Source organism: Chinchilla lanigera, unplaced genomic scaffold (assembly GCF_000276665.1).
Source record: "Chinchilla lanigera isolate Chin_1 unplaced genomic scaffold, ChiLan1.0 scaffold00076, whole genome shotgun sequence".
Classification (NCBI taxonomy): Eukaryota; Metazoa; Chordata; class Mammalia; order Rodentia; family Chinchillidae; genus Chinchilla; species Chinchilla lanigera.
Window position 1 is genome coordinate 11039245 of NW_004955477.1, and position 18693 is coordinate 11057937.

An 18693-nucleotide genomic window follows, 5' to 3' on the forward strand; every position below is an offset into this window, starting at 1 on the left:
TCCTGAATGGGGTGGTCACTGAGGCCCTTTGTCAGGGGTAATTTATACAGCAGAGTCACAATGTGGGTACAACATGGGTCCAACTACAATCATCTGATGGATTACAAGTATAGTCATCTAGGTAATATTGATCCAGTAGGTAAGCAAGGCGTGTAGCAAGGGTATATGCCAGTCATTAACTTTAGCCTACCTATACTTCTAACATAAACAGAACAAAGGGATTTGTTTATTTTGAAAGGCAAAGAAAGGGATGGGAGGATGGGTCTGGATGTTCTGGTCACTCACCTAGATGTCTGGTGCTTATCTGGACTTACTGGACTGCGTATTATGAATTACAGTATAATCTCAAATTGCTTTTTATCTCAGGGAGGCATGCAGAACTGGCCATTGTGTCTTCATCTTGGGGCCTGGCCTTCTTCAGATGCCAACCCCCATTCCCAGCCACAATTTTGATGTATACTTATCTTCTGCCCTACTCTGTCAAGGGGCTGTCTCTGTCTGACTGCCTATTAATTTCTAACTTAGCTTCCTATAATATTTTCATAGCAAAAGAGACAGAACATTTAGCCTTAGATGACTGACCAGTGCCACACTGCCTTGAGAGTTTGAATGTTTCTCTTTGAGTGCTGAGAATGGAGGGGAAGTGGGTGCAGCTGGAGGGTGGCACTCCAAAGAGAGGTGAGGGACCCCAGAGAGGCCTGCACCCTACCCTACACTCTGTGGGGCTGCTGGAGGGCTTGTGTAGGGAGCCTCTGCAGGACAGTCTTGTTTCTTGCCCCAGCTGGGCCCAGGCTCTGGGCTCTGGTTCCTCATGCTGGAAGGAAAGGCCTCCAGTGGCTACTTTCAGCCAGACACATGTATCTTCAAAACTGCTAGGCTCACAGTTGGCCCAACAATCCAGCCCAACTCTGCCGGTCTCCTTTCTTCTCATTCTTCAGGGCCAGGTTCAAATTGCCCTTTCAACCAGGTGTGGTGGCACACACCTGTAATCCCAGCACTTGGGAGCCTGAGGCGGGAGGATCTTTGTGAGTTGGAGGCCAGCCTGGGCTACAAAGTGAGCTCAAGGCCAGCCTGAACTGCATAGCAAGACCCTATCTCAAAAAGACCAAAAAAAAAAAAAAAAAAATTGCCCTTCCAGGGCCTGCTGTGTACTCATCCAACCCACCTTCCAGCCTCTCCCCATAAAAGTTGATGGCATCTACCGGAGATCTGTAGCATGCTTTCGGCTTGTCACCAGCCTGGTCACCAGGAATGGAGTACCTCCTGATATGTGGGAGAATCCCACAGGGTTTAGTTGTAATTTATGATAGTCGAACTATTAAGAGTTCAGCTTCCATCTAGGGCAAAAGGTCTTTATTGTTGACATTTGGAGTTTTATCATGTTCCTTTGGGAGGCTGGGAGACATATGTTTCTAAAGAGACAGCCCCAGGCTGCTCCCTGTGTGGGAGGAGGAGGAGAAGGTCTGAATGGCGTAGGACAGTAAAGTGTTACACTACTAAGCTACATCCCCACCCAGGAATTTTAAGACCTAGGAATTAATGAATGTTGACAAATCTCCGAATTTTTTTTCAAACCGCCATAAAACCTCCGAACCCTGAGAAGGGTCTGACTCACAGGTCCGAGTTGGCTCTCGCCCCGCCCTGCCCGCACAGGTACCGCCTACCCAGTCTCCGCCCCACGCCGGGGACGACGTTATGCGCATGCGCAGCTGCGCACGCAATTGCGGAGCGCCGAACCCAGGGGACGAATCGCAAGTCTCAACGAGCCTGCGCCGCACAGTGCTTCCGGGACGCGGCGCCATGCGGCTGTTTCCGCGCGCCTTTTGCGCTTCTGTGGCCACCTGGCGCCAGTGCTTTCCCCTACATGGCCGCGACGTGGCGCGGTGGTTCCCGGGCCACATGGCCAAGGGTGAGGTCTGGCGGGAGGCGCGGTCCGGCCCCCGTCCCGTCCCCGTGGTCCTCCCTGCGCGGCCTCCCCCGCCGTGTCCACAGCCTCCGGTGCTGCGTGTCCTTACTACTGTCCCGAGGCAGGGAGCGATGGAGGCCGCCATCAAGTCGTAGGGTCGTCCCAACGCCTTTAGACTTCTCTAATCCGTCTTTCCGCCTGCCTCAGCATATTTGGGGTTTCCTGTTGATTATACGTCCTCATTTGGCCCTGAGGACAGCTAGCATGGTGCGGCCCTGGGCATCCAATCGCTACCACCCCAGGCCAGGTTCGGTGGGGGTCCAGGGGTTGGGCCAGCTGCAGCCTTAGAACTTTTGTATGTCCCTGGTGAGGGGAGGAGGTTGATACTTATGTTCCCACAATATCAAGGGCCTAATCTGTTCATAGCCAAGGGCAAGACCCAAGTGCCACAGAAATGGAGTGTTGCTCAGGGTCATCCACCAACGATCATGTCAGGACCTGACTTAGTATGCTGATGTCCCTTGGACAACGCTTAAGTGTGTTTCAGTCATATCATATGCATTTTAGGTTGCTTCTGGTGTTCAAATTCAATCTGCCCTTCTGAAAAGTTGTGGGCTGGCCCCTTAGTGCCCCTCTCCTGTTTTCCAGGGCTGAAGAAGATGCAGAGTAGGCTGAAGTTGGTGGACTGTATCATCGAGGTCCATGACTCCCGGATATCCTTTCATGGTGTAGAAGGAGCCTCCTTCCTAAAACAGACTGTATAGGAGCCAGCAGGAAACATTCCTGGTCTAGGTCCAGTCAGCTGCTTACAGTGGCTAGCTAGCAACCTAACGTGTTAAATCGGTGGTTTGCAGTCCTTATTACACCTTAGAATTACCAGGGAGACTTTTAAACACTTAAGCAAAATCTGGCATGGAGTCTAGGCCAGGTGTTTTTTTTTTTTTTTTTTTTTAACACAACCCATTGATACATCGTTTGCCTCAGCCTCTTTCTGGCTTCCCCATGCTGTCTAGTGTGGTCCAGGAATAGGAGTCTCACGATATGAAACCCAAGATTAAATGTTCCTGCCCTTCCACTGCCAGGAATCTGGAAATAGTACAGGATGAGGGATCATTTTAAAATGCTTGTTGGAATTTTAACATTGAAATGTTGCTGAGAGTTTATTTTCAATACACCTTAAAGATGTATTGATTTGACGTCTCATGTTGGTCAGAAGTTTTTGATGGCAATTATATGACTGATTGTTATTTTTTGAGACAAGGTCTTGCTATGTAGTTCAAGCTGGGCTGCACTCACTATGTAGTCTAGTCTGCCCTTGAACTCTTGGCGATCTTCCTGCCTCAGCCTCTTGAGTGCTGGGATTATAGGCATGTACTACCACACTCGTTTTATGACTTGATTATCAAAACAAGATCTTATTTAGCATGTGATAAGAAAAATTTTCTCCTTTGGTTTCAGGAACATTCTGTCCTGCCATGTCTAGGCAGGAAGAGGACCCTGTGCTGGTTAGAGGCCTCTTTAACATGCCAGGAGACAAATCTGAAGGCTTATAGATTTCTTATACATCCTCATTTGTTATCTCTGAGAGAAGTTACCTTTTGGTGGGAGATTATGACCTAATTGGGTGCCTAAACTGGGCATGTTTTGGGACCTCATAGAATGAGGAGGGCTGAGAGCTCAGGAGGTGAAGATAAGCCCCTTCCTGGTATGTCAGTGTCATGTGAAGTGGGAAACAACATTCAGTCCTGGGACCACTTGTTGAGGATGGAAGTAAGGAGGCAGCATCTTCTGTGAGGGGTTCCATGGGGAAAAATGACTTCCCTAACTGTAGATGCGGCTGCTGGGCCTCCAGTGATGGGCATCCAAGAGTCCTTAGTGGTCTTAGAGGTCTTGGTGAATAGTAGTTTAAGATGTTCTAGTTAGAACTTTATTGGAGTCACTTTCTTAAATGAGCATAGAGTTCATTTAAAACTTCTGTATCTTGGTAACTAGTGACTTAGTTATAAAACCCTTCTCTGAACTTTGATTTTGTTCTCAGTGCCATCATTCCTGTTTGGTAAGCCATGTAACAGCCACTGTGCTTGACTGCCTGGCCTGGCAGTGAGAGAAGGTGCAGCCTTTCCCTAACTGGAAGGGCAGGATCTGGGTCAACCTTGTAGCTTTTGGGATGGGAAGGTGGGGTGGGCTGGTTACTTTTACTTTGAGATGGGGCGTCCTCTTTTCCTCAGCTCCTGACCGAGGTAGACAAAGTCAAAATAAGTTTTGGAGGAATTTTGCCTTAATGTTGCCACATCCCACTTTCAGGTCGAAATCCTCTGTTTCAGGAGACTCTTGGACTGAAGCCTCACTTGCTTGTCCTCAACAAGATGGACTTGGCAGATCTCACAGAGCAGCAGGTAAGGGCTTTCTCTTACAGATGCCTATAGTAAGTAGTACAGCAGGAGTTGCTGACAGAGAGTTGCACTGTATTAACTCCCCTAGCCACCATATTAACTCCTCCTCTGCTTCAGAAATGACTCTTGGTTTGCAGGAGTAGTCTTTCCTGGTTTCACCATGGCATGCTTTCCATGAACATTAACTTGTGACACAAATGCTTAAAATGGTCACATCTCCTGTGAAAAGTGGCCATTGTGCCACTGGAGCCTGAGTGATGCTACAGCCATGCTGTGCATTGCCCTTTCCCAGATGATTGATACTTTGTTCACATGGTGGCCTCTGGTCACACGTGGCCTCTGCATCTGAGGAACTGGCTTTCACATTTACGTAACTTTAATTAGTTTGAGTTTGAACAGGTGCATAAAACTAGTGCTTCAGCCCCAGACAGCACTGGTCTGGCCTGGAGGTCCTCTGTGATGGTTGCAGATCCCCTGGTGTCCACACTTGCCAGCTTGACCCCATGTTTTCACCTGGTGGCTGCCTATTGATCCGGAGTGGAAGGGTTGGGTTTGAGAAAGACCCAACATAGCTAAAGGGTTTCACCAGAGTCAGGCAGAATCAGGAATCAGGCACAGATGACTTGCAGGAGAGTATTTTCCATGTGGCCCAAAGATAAAAGAAATGTAAAATCTGGAAATATTATTTGAGCTGTTATCTTTTTTTTTTCTTTTAAAGAGAATAAAAATAGGGTGCTGGGGATTTAGCTCAGCGGCAAAGCGCCTGCCTGGCAAGTGCAAGGTCGTGAGTTTGGTTCCCGGTACCGGAGAAAAACCAAAAAAAAAAAAAAAAAAAATAGAAATAAAAAAAAAATGGACAAACAATTCAAAACAAGATGATAGCAAATGAATAAAGGTTGTTATATTGCATATTGTTACCTTCAAAGTAGTTGTTCAAGGGGCCAGGGATATAGCTCAGTGGTGCAAGCGCCTGCCTGGCAAGCGTGAGGTCATGAGTTTGATTCCTGGTACCAAAAAATAAAAAGAGTGGCAAAGTAGTTGTTCAGATTACCAGATATAAGCATGTAAAATGAGTAAAAAAAAATTTAAAAAAATTAAGCCATAACTGTTCCTTTCAACAAACCAATAGAAATTAATAGTATGAGTCTTAGCTATCTTGTGTGTATATATTTTTTTATCCCTCCCTCTTTTTTCTTTCTTTCTTTCTTTCTTTCTTTTTCTTTCTTTCCTCTCTCTCTCTCTTTCTCTCTCTTTCCCTTCCTTCCTTCCTTCCTTCCTTCCTTCCTTCCTTCCTTCCTTCCTTCCTTCCTTTCTCCTTTCCCTCATCTCAGTTCTTTCCTTTTGAGCAGTTTCTTTTTCTTTCACAATATCTATTGTACTTTTTGGATTTTGTTTACTCTTTCAGTTTCTTACACTAGGGAGACAATATGATGTTTACACTTGCAGATCTGAAATAGTTCACTTATGAGTATGGTGTCAAGTTGCATCCATTTACCTATAAAAGCCTCGAGTTTATCTTTCTTTATAGCTGAGTAATACTCCATTGTATAAAAAACCATATCTTTTTTATCCCTTCCTCTGTTGATGGGCATTTGGGTTTTTTCCATGATTTAGATATGACAAATTGTGCTGCTATAAACATGGGTGCACATACACTGCTGTGGTATGATGTTTTCAGTTCTTCTGGAAAAATACCCCAGAAGGTGAGTAGCTGGGTCAAATGGGACCTCTAGTCCTGGAGATTCCTCAAAAAACTAGGATTATGGCCAGGGATTTAGCTCAGTGGCACAGCACCTGCCTGGCAAGCGTGAACTCATGAGTTCGATTCCTGGTAGCCCCCCACCCCCCCGCAAAAAACCAACCCAGGATTAGAGGTCGATTCCACCCAGCTATTCCCCTTCTGGGTATTTTCCCACAAGGATTGTGTTTGTTTTTCTTGCCCTGCTGTTAGAAGTCCTTTGCAAAGAGATATTAAAGTCTTTGAATTCAAGTCATATTTTCAAAGTTGTTAATGCTGAGGAAATTTCTGTTTAGCAGGAATAATACCTTCAGGTTTTCATAACTGACTAAGGCATGTTCTAGTTACGTAAATCCTAATCACTAGACTCCACCACAGGTTTTCAGGAAACTTTTTTAAATACCAGAGTTGTTTGTCAGGAGGATGGTGAAGGCATTTCCCTTTTAAAACCCTCTGGCTATTGAGGGTGATGCAGGCCTCTCAAACAAGATGTTTTTGGTTTTCACTGCATTTACAGTTGTAGTTAATTATCATCACAAACACTTTCAGTTGCTTTTACTAGTTGAGACCTAAGTCTGATCAGTGATTGATTTTTTTCTGTTCTTTCAATACTAGCTTTGGGGGCTGGGGATATAGCTCAGTGGCATAAGCACCAGCCTGGCAAGCACAAGGTCGTGAGTTCCATCCCTGGTACCGCAAAAAACAAAAACAAACAAAAAAGATCAACCTCAATACTAGCTTTGTCAACCTGGTGGGTCTCCACGGGAGAAGTTAGGTGAATTAAACACTCATCAACCATGCATTGCCAGTTATTAGGCAGATGTTCCTTCAGTGATTACTACACCCATGCATATGTGTCACTCAGCAGGAATCTGACTCAAACTTTAATAGCAGAGGAGACAGATACAAAATAAAGTCAGAGATGCCAAGCTTTTATCCTGGTTTTAGTTACCATTGAACATCTGCAGACCCAGGTGAAGTCTCAGTGCCTTTTAACAAAAGAAGCCTCTACATCCCTGTTATGTGCCTGCCCTGAAGTTCTTCCTTCTTGTTCTCTCTGGGGCCATTGAGGTGCTAGGCTGCCCTCAAAGGCTTGAGTCCCCATTGTCTGGGCTCTGCTGGTTTTGAGCAGATGAATGCTTCTGGCAGAGTGTTTCTTTGAGCTCATATTTTCAATGTTTATTATTTCATACCATTTGTATTTTCATTTAGTATTTTAAAGGGGGATGTGTTTTTCAGAAAATTATGCAGCACTTAGAAGGAGAAGGCCTAAAAAATATCATTTTTACCAACTGTGTAAAGGATGAAAACATCAAGCAGGTAGGTCTTTTTCTGTTTACATATGATGTTTCTGCTTAAATTGTTTTACAGTAAGCAAAGTTTTGGAGAAGGTCATAGGATTGGCTTCTGTTGCTCAGGGATACAGGGTCATCTGAATTAAGCTGTTTCCTGTGCTTGATGTTCACAGCCTGAGATGATTTTTGAAGGAGCACAAAATCATTCTGGAGTGATAAGTTGTAAGAACCTTTTAGACAGTCCATTAACTTATTTTTCTCATTGTATTTTTTTTTTTTTTTTTTCGTTTTAAGACAAGGTCTTACTATGCAGTTCAGGCTGGCCTTGAACTCACTACATAGTCCAGGCTGGCCTTGAACTCAGGCATTCCTGCCTTTACCTCCTGAATGCTGGGATTATAAGTGTGCGCCCAGCTATTTCCAGGTGTATTTGGTAGGACTTTATGGGTTGATACATGTTTTTGTAGTAGTTACAAATCAGAGCTATCTCGAAAGCACCCCAGAGGCGCCATCTTGCTTGCTCATGGTGGAATGAGGATGGGCAAGCTTGGGCCAGCTGCAGTTCACTTGGACAGGATATTGAAGTACACTGCCTTCAGAAATTATGGAAGAGCCATGCTTCTGTATTAGCTGATGAGTGGAGTCTGTGAGGTCTTTGTTCTCTTTAACTGATGAGTGGAAAGGGAGACAGTCCTTGAACCTGATATTTGGAGGTGGCATGAAGTGGGTTGGTGAGAGGTCATTAGACTAGAATGTGTGGCTGGTTTGTTGCAGATCATCCCGAAGATCACTGAACTAATTGGGAGCAGCTATCGCTACCACCGAGCGGAGGTTGGTTGGTAGGGCCCAGAGCGGGGTGGTGGGTGTTTGAAGTCACCTATCTGTCCAGTTGACTCTTCCAAGATTTCCAGAGTGCAGGGGACAGGTGCTGTGGCCCAGGAGGAAAGCTCAGCCTTTGTCCTCAGTTTTTTCTGTGAGAAGGACTGGGCTAGTCCCATCAATTGGCAGAACCTCTGCCCTGATGTCCCCTTTCCCTGGCTGTGGCTTTGAGACTCTTTTCTTGTCTTGGCAGAACATGGAGTACTGTATCATGGTGATTGGCGTCCCCAATGTGGGCAAGTCCTCCCTCATCAACTCTCTAAGGAGACAGCACCTTAAGACAGGTATTCTTGCAGCTGGACTGCTGAGCTCCACTCTTCCCAGAACTGAGGAGCATGGTCAGCCCTCTTGCTCTCACATAGTCCTTTTATATCTCATGTTCTTTTCTGTCAGAAGGACAGTTAATGGTATGACTGAGGTCTATGTGTGCTAGACAGTCATTCCTTTTATATTTTGTTTCCTTCCTTCTTCTCTTTCTCATCTTCTTTCTCCTTTTTTCGTTTTCTTTTTTTTTTTGTGGTACTAGGAATTGAATCCAAGGCCTTGCACATGCTAGATTTGTGCTTTTCCACTGAGTCCACATTCTCAGCTCTTTTTAAAACTTATTTTGAGACAAAGTCTTCAGGCTGGCCTTGAACTCATGATGTAGCCCAGGCTGGCCTTGAACTTGAGGTGATTCTCCTGCCTCAGCCTCCCGAAAGCTAGGATTACAGGTGTGTACCACCATGCCTTTAAATCATGTTGAACCATTATTTTTGGTGTTATAGTTATCTTGCTTTTTTCTTTATTTTTTTTAATGGTGTTGGAGATTGAGCCCAGGGACTTTGCACTGAGCATTCAGCCCTTTAATATTTTTTTCCTTTATGATTTGCTAAGTTGCCGAGGCTGAGCTTGAATTTAGGATCCTTCTGCGTTAGACTCCCAGAATGCTGGGATTATAGGTGTGTGTCACCATGCTCAGCTTAGTCATCTATTTTTTTTTTTTTTTTTTTGTGGTACCAGGGATTGAACTCCCAACCTTGCGCTTGCCAGGCAGGTGCTTATGCCACTGAGCTAAATCCCCAGCCCAATTTTTTAAGTGTTATTTTCCTTTACCAGAATCATTTTTTTTTTTTTTAATACAATGCTGGGGATCCAACCAAGAACTTGGTGCATGCTAGGCAAGTGCTCTGCCATTGAACTACACCCCAACATTTTTTAAGTTTAGTGGCCTTAAGTGCATTCATGATGTACAACCATCCCCACCGTTTGTTCCTAGACTTTTTCATTACCTCAGAGTATAACTCTGTTGAGTGTAGACAGCAATCCTGTTTCTTCCTCCAGTCCCTGGCAACCCCCATTCTACTTTGTTTGAATTTGGCCACTCTGACACTGTCAGTTAGTGGAATTGTATCATACTTGTCATTTTGTGTTTGGCTTTGACACTGGGCAGTGTCCTCAGGTTCATCCATGTTGGAGCTGTGCCGGGATTACCTGCCCCCCCCCCCGCCCCGCCTTTTTTTTGTACTGGGAATCAGACTCATGACCTCGTGCGTGCCAGGCAGGTGCTGTACCACTGAGCTATATTCTCGGCAGGATTACCTCCTTTTTACGGCTGAGTCACACTCCTCTATGCATCTGTACTGTATGTTGTTCATCTGTGACAGACTCTTCTGTCTTTTTACTCTTGAGTTGGTTTGGGCAGTCTCCTTGGCTCATGCCTTGAGCTGGGTCCCTCACTGAGTAGCTGCAACATTCAGACCCAGACCCTGCTGGTCAGGCCTGTTGTGAGCAGTGCTGGGAGGCAGATGAGTCCAGGAGCGGGGGGACTCAGACTGGAGGCTTGAGTCTTGGAGGAGGCTTGAGTGAGGCTTGGCCGTTTGTTGAGCCTCCTGGCCTCTGTGCCTGAGTTTTTCAAAAGTGCCCTTGCTCTGAGCTGTTTGTGGCTGAGCATAGGATGATGACGACAGTCTTTGGAGTTTCTATTCCATTTGCCAGATGTGTTAGTCAGACATGTATGTTTCATTCTGTGTTCCATAGCTATGTGTTAATGAACATTTGATGGTCTCTTTCTGTCCTGCAGGAAAAGCTGCCAGAGTGGGTGGTGAACCTGGGATCACCAGAGCTGTGACATCCAGAATTCAGGTAGGGTCCTCAGTGGCCATGTCTGGCGCACTACCTAGAGGTGTGCAAGCTCCATGCCTGGCATTGCTGAACTCCCCTTATTGGCCCCTGCTTCCAGCCATCCTTGCTGTCTCTCCACTGGTGATCCCATGCCAGCACTGTCCTTACACAAACCTGTGGGGAAGGCAGCCATGTTCCCTTCATAAGCCAGGGTAAGGGTCAGACAGAGTTGAATGGAGTCCACTTTCCACATTTTCCCTTTAGTTCTCTGGAGGAACTGGTGCTTTTCTTTAGCTTCCAAATTAAGTGCAAACTAAATCCTGTAGCAGTACTAGTGCTTGGTGAAAATGATAACCTTTTGGGAGGTTTGTTTGCAGTGGCTGCCTTAGAGCCTCTGGGGAGGGCCCTCATTCAGCTAGAAGCCTGGTGTGAGGAGGTGCACTGGGCCCAGCTGGGTGGGAGCTGCTGTCAGTATCTGCTAGTGTCCTCTGCTTGCACAGGTATCTGAGCGGCCACTGATGTTCCTGTTGGACACCCCTGGGGTGCTGGCTCCTCAGATTGGAAGTGTGGAGACAGGCTTGAAGCTGGCCCTGTGTGGTGAGCTGTGGCTGGGGTGGGTGCCCCTCATGCTACCTTTAGGGCTCCACTACTGAGCTAGGTGTGGTCCTTAGGCAGATCAGAATTGTTACTACCTTTCCTCTGATACTTCTCAAAGCTTCATGAGGTGCTAGAATGGCTCTCAGTGTGTACATGCTGGTCTAGCCCTGCCCTGTAAAAATGGCATTTGCTTCCATACCTACAGACTTGGGCAGAAAGATCAGGCTGCACGGTCAAGGCACGTGCCAGATAGGAGGAAAACCAGGCTAGTGCTACCCTTTAGGGAGTCTCCTTAGCAGTGAGGTTGTTTTTGGGCCCAGACTGCGAGGGTGCAAGCTTGGCAGGGGTGCAGATGGTCACTGTCTCATGTGCTCAGCTCTGCTGCCTATCTTCTAGGAACAGTGCTGGATCACTTGATTGGGGAGGAGACCATGGCCGACTACCTTCTCTACATTCTCAACCGGCACCAGATGTTTAGGTGAGTGGCTGTGAGTGTGGGTGGGCACCTACTGCTCATTTGTCCTAGTCAAGTATGGCTTGATAAATAGAGCATTAAGGTATTATAAACATATGATAATCTGTATGCTACAAAAAGCATATCATTTACTGTGTTTGACAGTGAATGCATCTGAGACTCCCAATCAAGATGGAAATGTGCATTTCCATCACCTCGTCTCCTGTGCTTATATTTGCCTTTTCCTGTTCCTCCTTGTGCTCAGGCAGCTATCTGAGATGTCACTAGATGTTTTCATTTTCTAGAATTTTGTATCAGAGGAATTGTACAGTATGTATCCTCTCATCTAGCTTTTCTCCGAGTGTGATTGTGAGTGAGATTCATCCATGTTGCCGTGTGTATTGGTGGCTTATTCCTTGTCATAGCTGTGTAGTAGTTCATTGTTTAGAAATACTACAGTTTATTAATCCTTTTACCTGTGGGTGGACAGTGAGTTGTTTGCAGACTTTGGGTAGTACTAAAAATAAAGCTTCTGGGAATAATTCATGTACAAGTCTTTATGTGACATGAACTTATATTTCTTTTTAAGAGAGTAATAGCTGGGACATGGAGTAGGTATATGTTTTAACTTTTTAAGAAACTGCTGAACGGTTTTCCAAAGTAGTTGTACTGTTTCATATATCAACTATCAGGGAATGAGCATTCTGGTTTCTCAGCTGGGTGTGGTGGTGCATGTCTGTAAACCCAGCACTCGGGAAGTTAAAGCAGGATATTGTGAGTTCAAGGTCTGCATGGGCTACATAGTGAGTTCAGTGCCAGTCTGAACTACATAGCAAGACCCTGTCTCAAAAAAAAAAAAGTTCTGGTTTCTCTTATGTCCTCATCAACACTTAGTGTGACAGGTCTAAATTTAGCCTAACAGGTGTTGGGAGTGTTGTATGACAAATGATGTTGAGCCTCTGTTCATGCGTACCTATTTTCTCTGGGAAAATATCTTTTCAAATCTTTGTTTCTATTTTTCAAGACCTAGTTGTTTCTTTTATCTAATTTTATTTTCTTTTTTAATTTTGCTTTTAGTGGTAGGGATTGTACCTGTGGAGCTCACTGTGCTAAGCATACTCCCTACCACTGAGCTACATCTCTAGCCCCTTTTTTCTGAATTATAAGTTCTAAGAATTCTTTATATATTCTGGATGCAAGTCCTGAAGAAATAAAAGTTTGGAAATGTTTTCTCTGAATCTGTGTCTTGTCTTTTTTTTCTCTTAATATTGTCTGTCAGTCAAAGAACAGATATTCTTAGTTTTTGTAAACTTCAGCTTAGTAACAAGAGTAGTGCTGTTGTCATATCTAAAAATTTGCTTAAACCAAGGTCATGAAGTTTTCTCTTTTGTTTTCTTCATGAGAACTGGTACTGTACTTCAGATTTGCACTTAGGTATGCAATCCTGTTTTGATATGCATATATATGCTTTTTGTATGTAGTACAAACTGTGAAGTTGTATTTTTGTACACAGATAACCAGTTGTTCAAGAAACATTTTTAAAAAATATTTCATTTTTTTAAATTAACTTAGTTTATTGGTACATTTTAGTTATTCTTAATGATCACATTCATCATAGGGAATTTGTATCTGTATATGCTATATCTTGTTTCTTTTTTCCCCATCCCCCTACCCTCCATTCAACCCCTTCCTCTCCCTATTTACAAAAGCTTTGTTTCTATTTTTTCCTTCTTTTCTCATGTTTTTTCTTTTCCCTTCCTTTCCCCTTTCCCCCTCTCTAGTTCCCCTGCCTATTTGAACATTTTCTTCCTATTTCACAATACCTATTATACAGTTTTGTCCTTATTTACACTTTTAGTTTCTCACACCAGAGAGTGTAGTATTTACATATGTGTGTCCAGTTTATTTCACTTAAGAATAGGATCTTTCTTGCTATGCAGTTCAGGCTGGCCTTGAGTTTACTTTGTAGCCCAGGCTGATCTCAAACTAGCAATGTTCCTCCTGCCTCAGCCTCCCGAGTGCTGGGATTGTAGGCGTGTGCTACCACACTCGGCAAGAATATGCTCTCAAAGTTTATCCATTTACCTAAAAAATGACTCAAGTTTAGCCTTCTTTATAACAGAGTAGTACTCCATTGTATTAAAAAAAACCACACGTTCTTTATCCATTCATTGATTGATGGGTATTTAAGTTGTTTCCAAGATTTAGTTATTACAGACTGTGCTGCTATAAAGTTTGTGCATGTATCAGTGTGATATCATGCTTTTAATTCTTTCAGGAAGATACCAAGAAGGGGAATAGCTGGGTCAAATGGAACCTCTAGTTTTAGTTTTTTTGGGGATCTCCACACTGATTTCCACAGTGGTTCCACTAGTCTATATTCTCACCAATAGTGGAGAAGGGGTCCTTTTTCCCCACAGTCCTGCTAGCACTTGTTACTGGTTGATATCTTGACAATAGCCATTCTTTCTAGAATGAGATAATGTGTCAGCGTTGTTTTAATTTGCATCTCTTGAATGACCAGTGTTATTGAACAGTTTTTCACATATTAATTTGCTGTTTGTACTTCTTTACTGAGAAGTGTGTATTCATTTCAGATGCCCATTGTTTGGAATGGGTCTTTAAATTTGGTGCGGGGGGGGGGGGGTTTGTGTTTTTTTTTTGAGTTTTTTTTTTTTTTTTTAAATATATTCTAGATAGTGATCCTGTGTCTATGGAACAGCTGGCAAATTTTTTTACCACACTGTAGGTTGTCTCTTCACTCTGTTGGTGGTTTTTCTTCCTGTACAAAAGCTTTTTAATGAGATGAGATCCCAGTTGTGATTATGTGTGATAGTTCCTGTGTAATTGGAGTTTTGTTCATAAAGTCTTTGCCTACACCAATGTCTTCAAGAGTTCTTCCTATTCTAGATTTAGCATTTCTGTTTTAATATTTATATCTTTGATCCATTTTGATTTTAGTTTAGTGCATGGTGAAAGATACAGGTCTAGTTTAATCTTTGACATGTGGAAAGCCAGTTTTTCCAGCATCCTTTATTAAAAAAACTGTCTTTCTTGCAGTGAAGGTATTTGGCTCATTCGTCAAAAATAAGATAGTTGAGTATGTCTGGAGTTGTTTCTGCATCATCTAATCTATTCCATTGATCATTCAGTCTGTTTTTTGCTAGTACCATGTTGTTTTTATCATAATAGCTTTGTAGTATAGTTTCAAATTAGGGATTGTGATGCCCCTGCTTTGCCTTTCTTACCCAGAATTGCCTTGCTATTCTAGGTCTTCAAGAAACATTGTTTGAATAGTCTTTTCTTTTTCTTTTGAGGTAGAGTCTTGTTGTATAGTCCCATCTGGTCTTGAACTTACTATGTATGCCAGGCTGAGTTCGAACTCATGGCAATCCTCCTGCCTGAGCCTCATGAGTGCTGGGATTCCAGGTGGGTGCCACCATGCCGGGCTAAGTACTCTTTTCTCCATTAGTTGTCTTTGCACCTTTGTGGGAAATCAGTATTATTGCATATGTGGCTCTGTTTTTTTTCTTTTTTTTTTTTCCCCTTGTTGCTCTTTGGCTGTAGTAGGCCTTTACATGAATTTTTTCAGTTTCTGTTAAACTTCCTGCTTTTAGGGCTGGAGGTGTAGCTCAGTGATAGAGCTTTTGCTTAGCATGTGTAAGGCCCTGGGCTTGATCCTTAGTATCCCTTCCCCAAATTGCTTCTTTTCTTGAGGGATTGCAGATTCCATTGAATTCATAGTGACTTTGAGGGAGAATTTAATATAACATTATTTACGACAGTATCCCACAGTATCTCTCCCAAATTAGTTTCTAATTTTCAGTGTTCAGGTCTTTTGCTTCTTTTGTAAAGTTTAACTTACATTTTTAATGCTATTGTAAGTGGTGTTTTTAACTTCACTTTTTTTTTTTTTTTTTTTTTTTTTTTTTTGGTTTTGGTTTTTCTCCGGTACCAGGAACCGAACTCAACTTCACTTTTGTTTGTTGCCAGTTTATAGAAATACAGTTGATTTTTAAATATTAATCTTGTATCCTGCAACCTTGCTAAACTTACTTGTTCTTGTAGTTCTTTGTAGGTTTAATTAGATTTTTGACCTAGACAATCATGTCTTTTGCAAAGGGTAACCTTATCTTTTCCTTGTCAAGTTGGATACCTTTTCTTTCTTTTTCTTGCTTTATTGCTCTGACTAGAACCTCCAGCTCACTGTTGGATGAAGTGACAAGACAGGCATCTCATCTTGTCCCCCTCTTTGGCAGAAGCATCTGGTCTCTTACCCTTGGATGTGATATCAGCTATGGCATTTCACAGATTTGGCATTTTACAGGTGGAGGAGGTCAGCCTGGCTAGAGGTTTAATTTTATTTAGCTTCCCCAAAGAATCAGCTTTTCACTTTAGTAATATCTCTATTGTCTGTTTTTTATACTATATTAATTTGTGTGTTCAATCTTTATTTCTTCATTTGTACTTTGCTGATATTTTTTCTATCAGTATTGCTAAGATTTGAGAAGGGCATTGAAATCTCCGACTATCACTTAATCTGTCCACTTCTTAAAATTTTCACAGCTCCGGTTTCATATACTTCGTTGTTAGGTGCAGAAGCATTTAGGATATGCTGTGTGCTCTTGATTGTTCATTGTTTTTGCTGTTGTGAAAACTTTCCTTATCCTTATATTCTCCGCTCTGGGAGTAACCTTTTTGATATAATACAGCCACTCCAGCTTCTTTTGATTATTATTAACATGGTATATTCTTTTTTATAATTTTACCTTTAACATATTTATGTCTTTACATTTAAATTGTATTTCTTCTTACAGGCTGCATATAATTGAGTCTTGTTTTTTAATCTGACAGCCTTGTCTTTTATGTTAGACATTTAGATGGTGTAAATGATCATTGATGATTTAATTGTGTCATCATACTGTTTGTTTTCTAGTTGTCCCATCTGTTCTTTGTCTTCTCTTTTTTTTCCTTTTTGGTATTGAATATTTCTTTTGATTCTACTTCATCTCTGTTAGCTTGTTACCTGTGACCTTGTGCTTTTAGGGTTTACAGTATATCTGAAGTGGTAATTTGTAGCAGTCAATTCCTATTTCCCTCCTCCTGACCTTTATGATGCTGTCATCACACATTTTACTTTTGTATACTTTATCAATTTGAGATACTGGTACTATCTCTTGCTTATGCAGTTATCTTTTAAGGAAATTTAAACTATAAGAAAACCTTACATTTTTACTGGACCTGTTAACATTTTTTTTGTTTGTTTTTTTAGAGTCTTTTTTGAGACAGCGTCTCCCTATACAGTTCAGGCTGGCCTTGAGCTCACTTTGTAGCCCAGGCTGGTCTTGAACTCCCAAGGATCCTCCTGCCTCAGCCTCCCGAGTGCTGAGATTACAGTCATGCGCCACTATGCCCCGCTTTTTTTTTTTTTAAATCACATTTGGCTAATTTTGAGCCATATTTCTTCAGTGTTTCTTTTGCCCGCCCCCCCATTCCCTAAGGCTGGAGTTATCAGCTGCTAGGCCCCTTGGCCTTCTGCACCACTGAGATTCCTCTTTCCTAGTGTGAGTCTGTCTGTGGTCTTTGTAGTGTTTAATCATCTCATCTCATTGCTCCTTAGAGCTCTTGCCTCTAAAAGCTTGGTTCAGACCTTTTTGCATATTGTCCATGTCTCAGCTCTGTAACCCTTAAGTTGTGGTTGTTAATCACTGACTTGATGTTGGGTCTGTTAATTCTAACATCTGGTCATTTTTGGATCAGATCCAGCTCTGCGTTTTTGTTCTGGTCTCCTGCTTTTCAAGCCTGTTCATTTTTGATGGGATGCAGACTTTTTGAATTTTACCTTGTTGAGTGATGAGTCTCTAACTTTCTTGTAAGAATTCCTTTTCTTTTTTTTTTTCTGGTTTTTTGAGATAGGGTCTCACTAGGTAGCCTAGATGGCCTCCAAGTCAAGGCCATCTTTGTGCCTCAGCTTCCTGAGTGCTGAGGTTATAGGTGTGCACCAGTACATCTGGCTTCCTGTAAGAATTTTTGAGATTTGGTGCAGGGACACCAGGTTATTTGGAAACAGTCTGGCTCTTTCAGGAGTCCGAGTGGCAGGCCACTGTGGGATGTGTATTGGTGGGAGTTTTTCTCAGCATGATGCCTGTCAGAACTTTGACTGGGCCCATGGCTGTGTGCAGGTATGTGCAGCACTATGGCCTGAGTGGTGCTAGTGATGACATAGAGTGTGTGCTGAAGAGCATAGCTGTGAGGCTGGGGAAGACGCGGAAGGTGAAGGTGCTCACTGGCACAGGTGAGTGATATTGTTGGGCCACACGAGGCTCTTGCCCTATCACCTGGTAGGCTCATTGGCCACCCCTAGAGGAGGGAGGGAGAAGGGAGACTTGGAGGGAAGCATGCTGGTGGCTGTCTAGAGTTTGGGGATGGGAAGGGGAGCTGTGGAAGATTCTAGGAGGGAGGATCTTGCCATCCGGAGTTTAGAGGGTGAGATGGCTCTGTTCCCCATACCTGGGTGTTAAATAGATGTGATTTTTTTTTTCTGAGGTATTAGGTATTGAAGCCAGGGCTTTGTGCATGCCAGGCAAGTGCTACACCACTGAACTACACTCTCAGTCCTTTAACATTTTTTAAAATTTTAGGTAAGGTCTTAGTAAGTTGCCCAGGCTAGCCAGGTAGCCCAGTACTGTCATCCTTCTGAGTAACAGGATGACAGGGATGTGCCTGGATTGTCTGTTTTCTTTCTGAATATGTCCATACTTCAGGCTTTACAGAGGCACACTTTAGGGACTTTTAGGGCTGGGCCATGTTCTTGGAGGTGCTTTTCTCATCAGACTCTTCTGTTCTTAGGTGATGTGAATGTTATCCAGCCCAACTACTCTGCGGCAGCCCGTGACTTCCTCCAGACCTTTCGCAGTGGGCTGCTGGGCCCTGTGATGCTGGACCGTGACATCCTGCAAGGCTGCCTCCCTGCAGACACAGATCCCTGAACTTGCTGGGTGTATGTGTGTGGCCCACAGACATTATGCAGCCAGAACATTTGAAGCTTGAGACTGCCTACCCTTTTCCAGAAGTTCTGTGCTGGGTCATCATGACTCAGATGAGGGCATGCTGTGTTCTCCTGCCCACCACAGCAGCCTCATTGTGGGGACAGGGCTGTGGGGTCCCAAGCAGTCTTGGTTCTGGTTCTGTGAGAAGGCCTGCTCAGTGTCTTTCAGGGAAAGCCTCGTGCTGTCTCAGAGGAGTTAAAGCTATAATCTTAGTTTTGAAAAATTAAGATTAAAGAACTGGGCGTGGTGGCACACACCTGTAATCCCAGCACTCGAGAG

The 18693-nt window shown here is 43.5% G+C and overlaps 1 protein-coding gene across 3 annotated transcripts; it reads left to right on the plus strand.

Moving 5' to 3' along the window:
- Positions 1-1136: 1136 nt before the first annotated feature.
- On the plus strand, positions 1137-18668 carry Mtg1 (mitochondrial ribosome-associated GTPase 1). 3 transcript variants are annotated; one of them, XM_005402070.2, is made up of 11 exons: positions 1141-1909; positions 2555-2619; positions 4198-4302; positions 7277-7357; positions 8107-8163; positions 8405-8495; positions 10274-10335; positions 10815-10911; positions 11308-11389; positions 17548-17660; positions 18215-18668. In XM_005402070.2, the coding sequence occupies exons 1-11, from the start codon at positions 1696-1698 to the stop codon at positions 18352-18354; spliced, it is 1107 nt and encodes a 368-aa protein (XP_005402127.1). In that variant the 5' UTR covers positions 1141-1695; the 3' UTR covers positions 18355-18668. The 3 variants fall into 3 exon arrangements, with proteins under 3 accessions (XP_005402129.1, XP_005402127.1, XP_013358514.1); XM_013503060.1 differs by lacking the exon at positions 1141-1909 and adding an exon at positions 1989-2213; XM_005402072.2 differs by lacking the exons at positions 17548-17660; positions 18215-18668 and adding an exon at positions 12443-12522 and having other exon boundaries at positions 1137-1909.
- The last annotated feature ends 25 nt before the right edge of the window (positions 18669-18693 follow it).

Excerpts from the sequence above, each read along its gene's own strand:
- Mtg1 (XM_005402070.2), top strand. The coding sequence starts at position 1,696 with ATGCGCATGCGCAGCTGCGCACGCAATTGCGGAGCGCCGAACCCAGGG. Across the intron at positions 8,164-8,404 it reads ATCGCTACCACCGAGCGGAG|AACATGGAGTACTGTATCAT; the intron begins GTTGGTTGGTAG and ends TTGTCTTGGCAG. Across the intron at positions 17,661-18,214 it reads GAAGGTGCTCACTGGCACAG|GTGATGTGAATGTTATCCAG; the intron begins GTGAGTGATATT and ends TTCTGTTCTTAG.